Source organism: Idiotropiscis lumnitzeri, chromosome 8, assembly GCF_059441095.1.
Source record: "Idiotropiscis lumnitzeri isolate Australia: NSW breed Sydney's pygmy pipehorse chromosome 8, RoL_Ilum_1.0, whole genome shotgun sequence".
NCBI classification, from domain to species: Eukaryota; Metazoa; Chordata; class Actinopteri; order Syngnathiformes; family Syngnathidae; genus Idiotropiscis; species Idiotropiscis lumnitzeri.
The window spans coordinates 23662579-23677681 of NC_142398.1; the positions used below are offsets into that span (position 1 = coordinate 23662579).

Consider the following 15103-nt stretch of genomic DNA (forward strand, 5'->3'; position numbering starts at 1 on the left):
AAAAATAAAAATAATAATGATCACTAAAAGTCAACCTCGACTGTGGTTTTTCACTTTTCGTGGAGGTGCCGTCCCAATTAACCGCTTAAAATGCGGTTTTGGTTCATTAAAATAACTTTGGTCTTTGCAAGAAAAAAAGCCGCAAAAAGTAGTAAGTGTAGTAAGTGAGTAAGTAATAAGTAAATTATTCTTATTCAGTATCTTGCATCATTCCTGGCATAAAAATTATAATAAAAAAATAAATAAATAAATGAATTTTATTTTCAGCCAAAAGCCAACACAAGTTGGCAACGTGACAAGGCTGCTCACTGGCTTCAGCCGCCAGAGTCCGTCATGGATACACACGTGCATGCCAGAAACGTGTGCATGGCAACCGTTGCTGTGGTGACAGACAAACACACACACACTACCCCCCCCTCACACACACACCCCTCACACACACACACACACGTCAGTGATCAAGTAGCCCAAGCTTGACTTGCGAAAATTTTGGTCATTTAAAGAAAAACAACTTTGAATCATTGAACTGGATTACAGCACCTTTTTTTTCCATTTTCATGGACTGTTGTGCAAACTTTTGACTTTCTCATCATACCATCGTGTTTTGATTGACAGCTCAGACGCGACCATGACAGCGGGAGCAGTGGCGGCACCGCGCATTTTTGCCATCATGCAATGGAACAAAGCCACGACAAAGAAGCACATTGACACCAGCACGCTTGTTTGCATCCAGTCGGGTATGTGATGAAGGAATTATGCAGACGCCCCCCCCCCAAAAAAAAAAATAAATATATATATATATATATATGTGTGTGTGTGTTTTGTCTGCAGCAGATGTTGAAGTTGACTCTGGGGCTGAAACGATTACTTTCTATTGCCGTCATGATATCACTGTCCCGGCTTAACGTGTGTGTGTGCGCGTGTGTGTGCGCGCGTGTGCGTGCAGACACAAGCGACGCGGCTCTTTTCTACACGTTGGACGGCTCCAAACCTGCAGGAGGCGGCGGCGGGCAACGCTACCTTTCGCCTCTGCTGCTTCCCGCTGGCCGAGTGTGCGTCCGAGCGACGGCCGCCAGCAGGTAGCGTGACGTCACACTCGCTGTCGCTTGAAGACGACCAATTGTTTTACTTTGTGTGCGCTCCGTCTTTGACTCTTCCTCTTCACTTGCACCACCTCCATCTACTTATCAGACTCACCTTACAGTCTCTTATAGACCTTCTTCAGACTTGTTTTTTTTGTGGGTCTACACATCGTTGACAAGGCACATTTTCTGTTGCTCAAATTGGTGTGGAGGGTCGAATTGTTTCAGAAAATTCGGAGGGGCACCAAATTGGTGACTTTTGGTGTGGGCTTCTCCAATTTTTATGTGGGTGCGCTCATCATAAACAGGCCTGCCAAATTTGATGTGGATAAGCAAAAGCAAAAGTGGCTTGCAAGTTGAATAACATCCAAAACGAGAACATTTAACCAAAGTTGACAGCTCGCATCATTTCCTGTCAGCAGCGACGGCCGCGAGAGCGCCACTGTCACCAAAGACTTCATCGTCCGGGAGGCAGAGCCTTTGCAACAGGTAATCAATCAATCGGTCAACCAATCACTCAATCGATCACTCAATCGTCCTGTGTTGTTGCCTTACAGCAGGCGAGTCACGGCGAAGGTTTGCATGATGACGTCGCGACTTCACGTTGGCCTCAAGGTTGAGATTTTCAACAAGCTTTTCTGCAACGAACTGAAATGGACGCCGTCGCTAATGCTAAGTGGCTAGCTCTCAGTCTGCTGACAATTCTGAACACAGTTGTTAATGAGATTTGGAGGAAATGATTTAGTGCCATCTAGTAGGACAGCGGAATGACACCCAAAATAAACGGGGGGGTGGAACAAATCGAGTAAGCGCTGGAATGACACGTACTCACACCACCAAGCCACGTGTGAAGCGCGATAGAGTGGGGGGGAATTATTGTTTATGAAGAACCGGGCTGGATCAATGACATTGATGCCCCGTCGTCACGACAACGGGAGTGTTTCTCGGCTGCGTGACCATCACTTTCTCGCCCATCGTACGAAAGGCTCTTTTGTTCTTATTTGTTGTCAGGGTCAAAGGTGACGGGCAGCCTATCGCGTCCCTGTGAGGCTCCGCCCGCCGGCATTTCCACACGCTCGAGTTGGGAGGTAAACAAACAAACGTGTGCTAACGTGTGATGAGTTGCCGCCTTTTATTTGCAAGTGCCTTCCGTGTGTCAGAGCGCAGGTGTGCCGAGGCATCCGAGCGCCACGCCAGGCACGCACGCGCGCTTCCCAAGGTAGGATGCAAGAATCCAGGCTAAACGCATTTCCTCCCCAACATACTAAGCTTGTCTCGCGTTTGAGAAGGATCTCTTCAAGCTTGTTTCCAGCACCAATTGCTGTACTACTTTCCTATTTGGATGGCTGCAGCCTTTGCAATGCAAACATTCATATTCTGTTCTACAATCATGCAGAGCTACAGCGCAGTGCAGTGAAAAACTGCAAAGCAAAGTGCGGAGAGTCTCTGGCACCCAAATACATTCACATACATACGTGGATACCAGTGCAGTGAAGTGATTCCATTTTTTTACAACTAATTACAAAATCCAGTGTACAACTTGACTAGTAAAGTATTGCTTGGTGTGACGCATTGGCGTCTTTCTTGATTAATACTTCGAATACTACTTTCTTTACTAATTCATGGCGTCACTGATGGTGTAGTGGTACATCCGCCTGATTTGTGTGCGGGCAGCGTGGGTTCGGTTCCCACTCTGTGACGGTGTCTACGTTTGCTCTGTGACGGGCTGGCGACCTGTTCAGGATGTGGTGCGCCTTTCACCCGTAGTCAGCTGGGATCGGCTCCAGCACCCTCACATGACGATAAGCAGTGTGGATGATGACATGACATGAATAATTCATTACAAAAATGTCCCTAATTATTTACTATGTGTTCTAATAGCTGTCTTTGATTCTTCAATACAATCTCTTTACAGTCATTTTTCTTCAAAACAACACACAATCAGACGTGTGTTTTGGCAAAGTGCGCGTCAGGAATGGTGATTAGATACAGTTGATGTCCACGCATAATATGTACAACACGTACGCACGCTCGTGTGTGTGCGTGCGTGTGTGTAGGTGCGTGCAATGTTTATCGCTGCGTCCATGGGACAACTGTATGAGGTGCGGCACTTTGCTGCCTCCTTCGCCACCTCACGCGAAGCCCCCTATAGACGGAGGACAGGTACTGCAGCCAAACGCCCGCCGGCAGAAGATGATGAGACGTCATACTCAGGTGCCTTTGTGTCCACACGTTAGCAAGCGTGTTGCGTGTGGTGCCATACCCAAGTTCCAGTCAACACTCACGTGTCTTCCGGAGGCCGCGCCTCCAGACAGCACAAACTCCACCCCGACCTGCAGGTACACGCGCACACAAACATGTGCACAGACAAATGTACGTACAGAAAAACAAGTACACTTTAACACATACTAATGTACACGCACACACACGCTCGTACTTAATTGATGTTGTGGTTCAGGCTCAAGTTTTGTGCGTGTTGTGCACGACGAAACACAACTGACCTGTTAAAACGGTTTGACGTGTGACACCCGCCAACGCGCGGTAAAACACACGCACACCGACTTGAAGACGCACTCTACACAAGTTGCATGTCAACAAAATGTAGGCGAGTGATGCATGTGTGTGTTCGTGTGTTCAAATTTGGATGTGCGTGCGTGTTTTTGGTTGCGGCATCGCAGACAGCGTTGAAAGTGGACAGCGCCCCTTGTGTCCAGGAGTGCTCATATGAAACAAACTTGTCCTGCGCCACATGCCGACGTCTGAACCGGGGCGACGCTCGCTACTGCGACTGGTGTGGCACAAAGGTGTGCGGAAGCGGACACGCACACACATCGAGCATCGCCACCGAATTCGTTCCTACTTTTCAATGTCACTTCTTTCAAAATGGCCGTCTCCGAGATGAACTTTGATGTAGCGGGAAATTAAGCCCCTGGGGCGGCCATCTTGCCACCGCCAACCTTCCTCCCCCCCTTGCGCGATTATGGCACATGTGCAGAATGTAGGTGGTGTCGCCCTCTGCAGGTGGACTGCAATCTTCCTCCCTCACATCCCACTCACCTTTGCATATGCTTGTGTGTGTTGTGTTGTTTGCCGATTTCCCCCCTCCCAATGAAATGAAAGCAAAGCATGCGAGGGCTGCAAAAAGGAGGCCAAAGTTGTTGTTTTTTTTCGTTTGTCACAAGCGACCACACCGAGATAATCGTCTCCGGATGGCACATGCAAAATATTTAAACACCAGCACTTTTTTTTTTTTTGTGAACATGGAAGCATGTTTTTGTCTTTGCCCACTTTGGCAGCCTCGGCCACAGAAAAAGGCAAGTTAAAGGCTTGCGGTTGTAATGAGGGACTGAAGCCTACTCATTGAAACTATTTTTTTTTTTTTTTTAAATAATAATAATAATAATAATAATAATATTCCCTTTATTAGTCCCACAATGGGGAAATTCGAGATTCGAACCCAGGCCTCCTGGGGAGACTGGGTCCTGAACGCGGCGCCTTAGACCACTCGGCCATCCTGGCAGCCAGAATGTGTCTTTATGATTCGCGATCATTGCAACTCCACGATCGTCCTTTAGGCAATAGTGACCGACTTTATATCATTGAGAATAAAAAGTCAAAATCTAAAATGAAGCATTTGAAAAAATACATCTGAACAAAATAAACGTGTTGTGAATGAAGTTTAGTGCATTTGAAAAGCAATTCAAAACAAAGGATGGCGAAAACTTTCAAACGACAACGACGACGTTCTTGTTTGTTGTTGCGCGTGTAGTGCAAGCGTGCAGCGAGCCGCGGGACAAGCCCCCACCCCCCCTTCTTCGTGGATGTCACCTCAACAACTTCCCACGTAAGACGGTGGAAACGCCTCCAGGCCTGTAGGGGGAAGCGCATCCCGACAGCCACCGAGATAACGCGTGTGCGCGTCCGCAGGCCGGCCCCCCCGACGCACAGCGTCACGCGCTGACGTCAGGACCACTTCGCACCTCGGCCACGGCGCAGCGGGAGTCCAGACGTCCCCAGCCGCCGCTCACTGCCGTCAGCCCGGGAAGAGGTCAGACTGAAGCCACGCCCACACATGCTAACGAGGTTGATGAAGTCATGGCGTGTCCATCAGGTTACTGGCGGAAACAGCTGGATCACGTGTGCGCTCACCTGAGGAGTTTTGCCCAGAACGACGCTCCCTTCAGGACTCTGCTGGGAGAGCCTCGCCTCGGCCGGGTACGACCCAGTGATCCTCCGCGCCGCGCCAGTGCGTGTGTCATCACTTCCTGTCTCCTCAGATGACCTCCGCTGTACTTCAAGAAGACGCTCGAGAGGTCAGCCTGACGGTCGGCTTCGCCGCGGACGTCCGACAGAAAGTGAGTGACGCTGCTTCCACGGCAAGCTGCAGCATGCTTGGCTTTTCTTTTCTTTGCCGTCAGGTTGCCGGTGAAGCCGTGCACGAGATGGTGGCTGCGGTGAAGACGCGCCAAGGCCGGTGATCTTGTTAGCGATTTGATGTCAGCGTGACGTTAGCATGGACCAAATGCTCTCATTTTTGTGTGCTGGCAGGTGGTGGAAGCAAAGCAAGCGGTGGTGACATGGTGAGACTTGTACATATTCTCAAACACACCTTTCGTATTAGCGTTTGGCTAGTGTCAGGCCACTCCCGCTTTCTCTCATTTCTGGTGATGCCAGCTGCTCCAGGAATTGGGCCCGGGTACCGGTCGCGGTCGCGTGGGTGTCGTCCAGCAGCTCCTGGATCAGGTGAGGGCTGTCGGCCAATCAGACGCCTCCCCCAGCTCACGCCGCCCACCAACGGCTATCCGTCCTTGTCCTGCAGGGGGCGGACCCAGACTGCCGCGGCGGCTGCGGCCGTTCCGCAGCGGCAATCGCCACCATCAACGGGCATCACGCCGTCCTGCCGCTTCTACTGCAACGCGGGGCCAACGTCGACCGACAATCTGGCCCGTAAGACGCTGTCGTCATGCTCGTCGTATTGAGATTCACGGCAGCGTTTGAGACGTTTGATCAAAGATACTGTTGAACAGGTTGCAAACTTGAAAGTTTGGAATCTGATTAACCTCAAGGGTCAACACTCAGACCCGTTTTATTCAGCCTAAATGTATACCATTGGGGTCAAATTCTTTGTAGCTACGGTATATTTATCAATGTGCCACGTGACAGCAGTTCAATTAAGGTGCCGTGTCACTCGGTAGGAATGTAACGATTAATTGAAAATTGATTTTAAATTTATTTCCACGGCTTGAAAGATGCATCGAAAATAAAAGTAACGATATTGAAATTTTTATCACAAAAGTATTTGTAATGATAACAGATAATTCTATTGTGCATTTATTTTAACATGCATGTCCTGTTACCCCCCCCCCTCCGTCAGGATGAAGAACACGGCACTGCACGAAGCTGCCGCACAAGGACCTGAAGGGCTTGGCTGTGCGCATGTTCTCCTCAGGTAGCGCCGCCATTTAGCCGAAGATGCTTTCGTGCTGCATGACGCTTCAACTTGCTCACTGCTACTTTCCTTCCAAAGCACCAAAGCGTGCACGAACGCTTACGTATGAAAGTAAATGACACGACTCTTTGTGGTTCACGACAGTTGCGATAATCTCGTTGCGCGTCTTGGACCAAGCGGACGCCACCCAATCGTCAACATCCTGTCCGGCGCAGAGGCGGGACAAGTAGCTGTCTGTCACGTCGCAGTGTTTGATGACGTCACATCTGCTCATCAGCGGCTAGCTTTGCAGCTAGCAAACAGAGCATGAGTTGACAATTTTCCATTGTTTGGATGTGTGCGCCTCGTCTTAAGTGGGTGGGAACTGACTTCCTATTGGTCCATACGGAAGAAGGATGTAGGAGATTGTCACACTATGCGGCAAGACGTCCCAAATTTTTTGCTCGTAAAGGGTCCTAGAGAGCGAGCGACCGATCGTTGAGTCTCACTGAATCGGCGACATCGATTTGAAATCGCGTCATTATTTCAAGTATGAAAAGTTTGTTCAACGAGCGTCATTGAAGAATGCGTGCAATTGCAGCGATGATGTCATCGCTGCCATTTGGCTTTTTTCTCTTTCAGCTGCAACGCCGCCACCCGGCTGCGGAACGCCGACGGCCTGACGGCCTGCGATGTGGCGGCCGTCGGCGGATGCGCTGACATGAGGTCACTGATGGCTGAGACGGGCGGGGCTGACGGCGGGCTCAACACCATCAAACGCTCTCATGTCATGTGACGGACACACGAGCGGAGAAAAAGAAAGAAAAGTTTGACTTTTTATTGGCTCACATGACGGGACGTGGAAGGGGGCGGGTCAGCGTCGCAATCGCAGGAAGAAGGCGTGTCGACACTCGGCGCTGTCCAGGGCGTAATACTTGTCGTAAAAGTCCAGAATGTACTCCTCGGCCTGGAAGCCGAACTTCTGGTAGAGCAACATGGCGGGATTGCTGGCGGACACGTGCAGTGTCACGTCCTTGCCCATGCACGTCTGAAACGACAAACGAAACACACATTTGCAACTAGCGAGCCACTTCCGCAATTTTGGTGATGTACAAGCTCAAGTTAAAGACGGGAAGTTTAGAACATTACATCAACAACACACTTATACTTGCTTAAGGTAGTTAATGGGAACCTCGTTGCTGCTGCTCTGCCGTGCACGGACTTGCATATAGTCCAAATAAAGTCTGTGCCGCTACGGCGCAAGCTAGCTTAGTGCCATAGCATTCATACAGCCTCGAAAGAAAATCCTTGCGGGAATATTTTTTTATTTTTTTTAAAAATCAGTCTGGCGCCGGTTAGTGTGGTCTGCTTCGTGAGGGTGGCGCACAAGAGCCCCCACAAAAAAACGCAAAGGGCGATTTCGGTCCGCAAACGGCAAATTCTTGTGTAAACTTGCGACATGCTTTTCCCTTGACAGCGCCTCACCTGTATGAGGTGGTAGATCATGAAGGTTCCGATGCCCGCCCGCCGCCACTCGGGATGGACCAGCAGGAAGGAGACGTATGCTTCGTTGTACTTGACGTCAGGTACCATGAAACCAAAGCCCACCACCACCTTCTTGTAGAGCGCCACCACGCTGAAGTCAGGGTACTGCAGGCACTCCGACAGATCCACTCCTGAGTTTGGGGGCGCAAAAGTCACCGACGAACATGTGGGGGTGGATCGGTGGCGCTTTACCTGGCCAGAAGCTGTGGCCGCACATGGCGTTGACTGAGGGGATGTGATTGGGCCGCACGTAGCAGTAGTCGAGGGGGGCGTCGGCCTCCGGGGTCCAGTCGGTTTCCTTGCGGTGGGCGTGCGCTCGGATCTCGGCCAGCAGACGCATCTTCAGGGGACGGCTCTCATAGTCGCGCCTGGCGGAGAAGCTCACACGTGAGCGACAAAGCGTTCCTTTCGTTTTTTGTTGAATGGACTTACAAAACTCGACAAGCTTAAGTGACTCATCGCACCACCAAGTGGAAATGTTTCACAAAGAGGTTGTGTGTACGCCATACCCCAAAAAAAAAAAAAAAAAAAAAAAAAAAAAAATCGGGAAAAAAAAATCAAAGCAAGCACTTTTGAGCGTGAGATGTCGACAGATATTTTGCAACATTCCGTCTGTTCCCCGCGAAAAGCAGCGAAGCAAAACGCTGCTAAAATTATGGCGTTTTTTTTTAGCCTCCAGAAGTGCAATAAAACCTTAAGTGCTTGTCAGTGCGCCCTCCAGTGGACAAAATGCACAACAACAGTGACTGACAAGCCAGGCGAGCAACTCTGAACTTTTAGAAGCGTTTTGTTTTTTGTATTTCTCTTTTTCTGCTGCGTGTTTTCATCAAGACCCTGCATAATCTCTCAGGAACATTGCGGATATTTTGTTGTTGACAAATAAATTTTGACCAAACAATTAACATTGACACCATTTTCTTTCTTTGAATAGTTTCCAGTCACATCTCTCTTGTGTTCCTATTTGCTTGATTCTTAAATGCTCACAGAAAGGGCGTCAGGTCCTGTCCAGGCGACCAATCGCATCGCTTCACATATCACCGTATCAAATAGATTTGGAATTCGCAATTGAATATATGAATGGTTGCTGCGGAAACAACGCAAATATCTCCAAATGAAATCATCGTTCGATGCTGACGTCCGCCGTCCTTTTTGTCCTCCACGGTGACTTTTTGGACGGAAGCCGCTTGATATTTTTCTGTCCACAGTTCGAGCGATGGAAGCGTTTCAGTTCCACTGAGCGGCGTGAAAACAACGCCATGGTCAACGATCATCTAAATCTAAAACGTCGGGAAATTCAAAATGGAATATAGCGTCGCTATCGGAAGCGCCGCCCTGCGTTCAGCCAATCCAAACTGACCTGATCTTGGTTTTTACCTGATGTAAGGTTTGAGGAGGCGGGACGTGTACGGGCTCTTGATGCTTTGCTCCGAAGCGCCGTCGGCTCCCGTCAGGCGGCATCCGAAAGAAAGCCGAGGCGAGGGCGAGCCGCCAAGTGCCGAACCTTTCGCCTGCGGAGAAGAGTGGCAAGCCGCGCTTAGGCAAACTGCGGCGGCTGCGGCTTGCCGTCACGCGGCTTTACCTGGAAGCGGTCCAAGACCCGCACATTCTGGCTGCTGGCGCCGCGCCGCCCGTCACCCGTCTCCCGGCCCGCCGCCAGCGCGCCGTAGACGCCGCCCACCAAACTGAGCGCACGGTCGATGTCCAGCAGAGGGAGTCCTTGCTGCCGCTTGACCTGGCGCACCAGCAGCTTGCGGCGGAGGCGGCGGGCTTGCGGCGTGACGGCCAGCGCCAGAGGGCACGCGTCCAGGCGGCGCCGCAGCATCCGCTCGCCATACGGGCCAATGAGGGCGTGGCGAGGAACGGGAGGGCTCCCGCGTCTTTTGTCGCAGCCGACCGACCTGCGCCGCTCCGAGCCTTCGAGAGCGGCAGAGAGCTGCGGCCCCGCCGCTTCTTCCACGTCGCCCCGGCGCCCGTCGTCGTCCTCGCTGTCCGCCTCCCGCTTGATGTGAGGCGGCGCCAGGCGGACTTTCTTGCAGACAAAGGCAGCAGCAGGCGGAGGCGCGTACTCCATCCCGGGGTCGATGGCAGCGTCCGCCTCCATCTCCTCGTCGTCTGGAAAAAGACGCGTCACCCAAGCGGTGGCGGGCGCGTCTGGAGCGGCCGTCCACTTACCATGAAAGAGAGCCTGGGGCGGCATGGCGTCCGGGATGAGGTCGGCCTCCGACAGCAGGCTGGGCGTGGCCGAGTGGGAGGCCGGTGTACCGGGCGCAGAGAAGTCAGGCGAGGGCGACGGCGACGGGCTGGTCAGCGGCGTCCTGTCCGAAGAGCTGATGGAAGAGAAGTCCACCACCTCGCCTTTCTCCAGGAAGGCATCCGGTAAATGCCGCCGCCCCCCCCCGGCGCCGCGGCCAGCGGCCACTTTGACAGGCGTGGAAGCGGCGGCGCGATCGGACAAACTCGCTTCCTTCTGAGCCCGCCGGATGTCTTTGGCCTCCTGCGTCCGCGAGCGTTTCTCCTTCAGCTGCATGGCCGTCTCCACCGGGCTCCTGCCGACACCGCCTCCTCGCTTACGCAGACCTTCCACAGCGATGGTGGGCTCCGCCGCCGTTTTGTACACTTGCGCCCGCCACCAAAAAAAACAACGACAACAAAAAAAGGGAACGCCGTCAGTTGGAAAACGGAGGTGAAAACGCAGCCGATGGCAGCTCACCTTTAGCCTTGGCGGCCGCCTTGTGAGCAGGGCTGCGCAGGGTCGGAGGTCGGTTGTGGACCAGCTTCCACCATCCTGGTTCGCTGAACTCCTGCGCCCCCGAGCGGAAGAAAGCAGGACTGCCGACTGACAGACAACCCGCCACCGTGCTCCACCAGGTGGATGTCTTTTTCCTGTCGGGGTGGCAGAATTACGTCAGCAGACGCGCCGCGAGATGCGGCAGCCGCGTGCCACGACCGGAAGCCACCTGGATCCCAGGAGGAAGTTCCAGTGACGGCCGATGAAGGCGCAGATGTCCTCCTTCCAGCGGAAGTAGCCTTGGCGTCCGCTTCCCTCCAGAGACAGATTATACATGGCCAGCATGACCACCTGCCGCACACAAAACCTCGTGAGCTGGGGCGCAGCCGGCGATCACGTGACGGGAGGCGCGACCTGCTGCCAGGTGAGGCGCATCCTCTCGAAGGTCTCCCTGCCGTCTTCGGAGCAGTCGCGGCACACAAACTTGAAGAAGTTGTCGCCCTTCAGGTAGCTGGGCTGGTTGCCGTGGAGATGAGCTAATGTGACAAACGCGCGTGGGTCAATGTTTTGTTTAAAAGCCGCAATCGCATTTGGAGGGCTGAAAAGTCAGACGAAAGACGCATCCGTGGAGATTGAAATATTTTGGAGCCAATCGAAATAAACTACAATTGAAAATATGCGCGAGTCCAAACAATGGTTTTGCGAGTTGACGTGCTTTCGTCGCTCACCCAAAGCACGGCGTGCGTCCTCTTGAGCGGGTTGGTTATTGCCATCCCGCCGGCGACTTTGAGGCCACGCCGGCTAACGTCCGCGCCACCTTTTCGTCCGTCAACTTTTTCAAAGACTTGCGCTGAGGCGACCGAAGCAAGTTTTGGTTCGCCGTTGCTCACACGTGACTAACGAAAGCGGCGCCAAGCGCAAAAGCGCGTTTTTCATGCCAAGCGCAAAGCGGGGCAAATTGCGAATTTCAATGGACGCGACTATCGTATTTGTGGAAGCGCTCGAAGCAGACGAGAGAGAAACAGAAGAAAAGGCGTACCTGCGGGGATCCACTTGTGGCATCGCTCACAGTAAAAGGCCAAGCGGTTGCAGGACCAGACGGCGTCTGCGTCGGCGCCCGGCTCGCTGGCGAGGGAGTCGCCGCTGTGGTCATGCGACAGGTCCAGCGAGCCCTGATCCTCCGACTCCACGATCAGAAGCGTCTCGCCCTCCACCTCGCCCTCCTCCAGGCCCTCCGAGGCCGAGGTGCACGCCGCCTCGTCCTCGCCGCCGCCGTCCATGACCTCGCCGCCTCAGCGCACCGCCTGCCGACGCTCCTCTTCCAGCTGAGCGCTCAACTTTCTGTTGTCCTCCAGCCGCCGCACGTTCTCCTTCTTGCGCTCAACACGCTCCAAATCTCGCAGGACACCTTCGTGGAGACGCTGCGCACACACGCCGCCCGTCTTACAACAGCAACACAAAGCATTTGGCGAGCTAAACCATCAAGCGAACCGCTCTAGCTGAAGTTGACCGAGCCATCTTGGATGAAACGAAACTTTGACCTCGTCCGCGTCATCATTAACTTTCAATCCTCGCGTATGTTGCTTGCGGTTTCATCAAAACGATCATCCGTGAAGCAAACAACCTCGCCAAATCTTTTTTCTCTCTCCTCAATTGACGGCTTGCAAAAAATTAAATAAAAATATCAGTCAATAAGTTCACCCCACCAGTGATTTTACGTGCCAAGATTCAATAAATTGATGTGAAAGTTCACGATTTTTCAAAAAGCAAAATAAACACTTTCCTCCAGCAGATGGCAGCACGCAACCCATTTGTAGAGCCGAGCGAGCGTTCGGCATCGGCACGCCACGTTCGACCGCCGGACAAAAGAAACGTCACAAAGACCGACGGACTTTCATCCGTCCGCATTAAGTGAAGTACGAAATGCTTCGAGTGTTCACCATTGTTGGAAAATGTGAAACGAGCAATAAGACTGGTATCGAATGGCAGCATAATCAATCGGTTGTCACGCAAGAATTCTGACTTGAATCCGATTTAGGCCCACAACATGCTGCGATGATTCGAAGCGACTCGGCGAGTGCACAACACTTGCGCTTGTTGTTAATGAAGATGACATGACACTACATGAAGTCAATTGAAACATTCGAGTTAGCTCCACAAAAAGAGTCGTTCAAAAGATTCAGCGACCGGCTGGAGCTGTCATGCACGAACGGGAAATGCAGCGCGTCGACTCACTCAATCGTTCACCGACGGGAAATGGCGTCGTTCCTCCGTGAACGCCAAGAGCGTGGCGGTAGGTTGAGTAAAATCCCGCCTCCATCTAATGCTGGCTGCTGATTAGTCGTTTGCAAAGATTGACGGCTTGCGCACCGCTCAGCTCAAATGAACTGAGAAAAGAACCAATCACGTGATAAAGTGATCCATATTGCTTGACCTAAATGTTCACAATCACATTTTGACGGGTCCCAACCCAGCATTCGCGTTAGCTAGCTCAACTGTGATGTTAACTGACCTGTCGATGTCGTCGTCGGTCAGATGTAAAGCATGTGTTTTGCAATCCTATTTTGGTCAACGGCATGGATCAAATCGTCTATTCTGTCCAATTTCTGATCGGCAGCGTTGAAACGACTGACGCTCGAGTGAATTTCCAAAGTGCTTGAAGGCGATCGCGGCGGGATGCAAAAAAGGTCGTCGCGCAACAGCAAATTCACAATGAAGACGTAAAAAGCAGAAAACAGACCAAGCGGATTGAAAAGCCAAAGAAGAATCAAAATGAGTTTGAAGACGACTTATCAAGAAAAATTTAACTCGCTACCCGAAGCAACAGTTCAGGAACCGAATTGGCCAGGTCACTTAAATATTTGTGTTCTAATTTGCCACTAAATTCGATGGAAAGCGTTTTGTAACAGCTCCACCTGTTGCGGAATGCGCTCGAGAAATAATGTCGGCGTGAATTGGAAACGAATCAAAACATGGTCACGGTACAAAGAAATTTGGAGTCCGACCGTGCCAAATTTGATACCTGAAATAGCGATGTGAGCAAAATTGCAACTGAGCGGGCGAGAAGAGCCGCAATGTCGCCGGTCTTCGTCAGGTTTTGGCAGTAACGTAAACGGTTCCTAATTTGAGAAGTTTGGCGCTACAGATCTTCCGGAATCGTATTTGGCAGTGGAAACCAGAGCCACTTGAGCCACGTCAGCCCCCCGCCCTCAACCCTCAGAGCTTATTCAGAAAAATTATTTTTTCTTCTCCTCGAACGTGCCCAATGCAAGTAAGTACGCACAGTTGGTGTTCTTGTGATTGCGGTATTGCCCCCCCCCCCAATGTCACAATGAGGAAATCCAGACACGTTTGAATGCACGCTGCTGTACCTCGCCTTCAGAGGCCACATTTGTCATTTCTCTTCTAGGTTCATCATACGCAGGAGGGCCGATTTGTGAGCCGGAATAAAATCAACCTCCGGTCTTTGTTAATCAAACCCTTCTTTAGAATTAGCCACCCCCCACCCCAAATAATGGGCATTCGGCCGGACCGTTCCGCCTCCGGGGACGGACTGCCCAGCTCTAGTGGCAACAACAATTTATCCACAACCGTCTGGCCACGGAGTCTTTTTGTTTCGCAAAAGTACCGCCCCCTTAGTTCGATCCAAATCCAAGCCTTCTTCCCGACCTCCCTTTGACCCGCACACCTCACCTCACCTAAACTTACCTCTCCTCCACTCGTTGCGAGCTCGTTTCGGCAGGTCGCCTTGCCAAATACACTTGACTTGGACTCACCTGTCTGTCCCAGGCCTGCTTGAGGTGGACCGCAACCACGGTGCTCACAGTTACAAGCACAGAAAGTCCCAGAACCGCTTTCGAGGTCGTCGACATCACGTTAGCATTAGCCTCGTGAATGCTAATCGCTACCGCACTCTGGCGGCGGCTTGACTACCCGCTTCCGACTTCCAGTTTCCTACTTTCTGCTTCCGCTTCTGCGGCCCAATCCCAACTCGACACGTTACCACTCTAGTGCCTTTCAATTGCGCGTTCGCCTCGAAGGAGCAAGTGTCTCCTTTTGCGTCCTACCCTCACCCTGCAGGGACTGTACCCGGAACGTCATCAACTTGCGCCACGATATTAGAAATGCGTCATCAAACATGGCGGAAGCGCGTGTCTTTTTTTTCATGATTCCTTTCAGAATAACCATAAACAAACAATCAAGGCGCAGTTTGCACGTATTGTCTACGAGAATTGCACAGTTGAACAACAAAATCAAGAAAAAAAATCAAAATAAATTTAAAAAACAAACTCATTTTTATGGATGGGCCACATTATAGTT

At 51.7% G+C, this 15103-nt stretch overlaps 3 protein-coding genes across 4 annotated transcripts; 1 reads left to right on the forward strand and 2 right to left on the reverse strand.

Annotated features, from left to right (window-relative positions):
* Positions 1-443: 443 nt before the first annotated feature.
* LOC148332930 (double zinc ribbon and ankyrin repeat-containing protein 1-like) lies at positions 444-6624 on the forward strand. Its single transcript, XM_088303416.1, has 18 exons — positions 444-737; positions 947-1079; positions 1502-1571; positions 1640-1697; positions 2094-2170; positions 2243-2301; positions 3140-3245; positions 3320-3421; positions 3761-3886; positions 4852-4926; positions 5010-5130; positions 5194-5297; positions 5360-5437; positions 5501-5552; positions 5631-5662; positions 5757-5825; positions 5902-6029; positions 6457-6624. Exons 1-18 carry the CDS (start codon positions 629-631, stop codon positions 6533-6535), a joined length of 1578 nt encoding a protein of 525 aa, XP_088159542.1. The 5' UTR covers positions 444-628; the 3' UTR covers positions 6536-6624.
* A 709-nt stretch (positions 6625-7333) lies between these two features.
* Positions 7334-12063, reverse strand: LOC148332931 (cysteine-rich protein 2-binding protein-like). 2 transcript variants are annotated; one of them, XM_088302389.1, is made up of 10 exons: positions 11823-12063; positions 11198-11319; positions 11013-11134; positions 10766-10938; positions 10228-10671; positions 9635-10167; positions 9430-9563; positions 8248-8423; positions 7996-8186; positions 7334-7558 (listed from the first exon to the last, which is right to left on the reverse strand). In XM_088302389.1, the coding sequence occupies exons 1-10, from the start codon at positions 12061-12063 to the stop codon at positions 7385-7387; spliced, it is 2310 nt and encodes a 769-aa protein (XP_088158515.1). In that variant the 3' UTR covers positions 7334-7384. The 2 variants fall into 2 exon arrangements, with proteins under 2 accessions (XP_088158515.1, XP_088158514.1); XM_088302388.1 differs by having other exon boundaries at positions 8248-8435.
* On the reverse strand, positions 12058-14683 carry LOC148332932 (protein PET117 homolog, mitochondrial-like). Its single transcript, XM_088302393.1, has 2 exons — positions 14560-14683; positions 12058-12204 (listed from the first exon to the last, which is right to left on the reverse strand). Exons 1-2 carry the CDS (start codon positions 14653-14655, stop codon positions 12076-12078), a joined length of 225 nt encoding a protein of 74 aa, XP_088158519.1. The 5' UTR covers positions 14656-14683; the 3' UTR covers positions 12058-12075.
* Positions 14684-15103: the final 420 nt, after the last annotated feature.

Excerpts from the sequence above, each read along its gene's own strand:
- LOC148332931 (XM_088302388.1), bottom strand. The coding sequence starts at position 12,063 with ATGGACGGCGGCGGCGAGGACGAGGCGGCGTGCACCTCGGCCTCGGAG. Across the intron at positions 11,135-11,197 it reads TGCGCCTCACCTGGCAGCAG|GTGGTCATGCTGGCCATGTA; the intron begins GTCGCGCCTCCC and ends TGTGTGCGGCAG. Across the intron at positions 10,939-11,012 it reads AACTTCCTCCTGGGATCCAG|GAAAAAGACATCCACCTGGT; the intron begins GTGGCTTCCGGT and ends CCACCCCGACAG.
- LOC148332930 (XM_088303416.1), top strand. The coding sequence starts at position 629 with ATGACAGCGGGAGCAGTGGCGGCACCGCGCATTTTTGCCATCATGCAA. Across the intron at positions 3,422-3,760 it reads AACTCCACCCCGACCTGCAG|ACAGCGTTGAAAGTGGACAG; the intron begins GTACACGCGCAC and ends GCGGCATCGCAG. Across the intron at positions 3,887-4,851 it reads GCGACTGGTGTGGCACAAAG|TGCAAGCGTGCAGCGAGCCG; the intron begins GTGTGCGGAAGC and ends TTGCGCGTGTAG.
- LOC148332932 (XM_088302393.1), bottom strand. The coding sequence starts at position 14,655 with ATGTCGACGACCTCGAAAGCGGTTCTGGGACTTTCTGTGCTTGTAACT. Across the intron at positions 12,205-14,559 it reads AGCAGGCCTGGGACAGACAG|CGTCTCCACGAAGGTGTCCT; the intron begins GTGAGTCCAAGT and ends GTGTGTGCGCAG.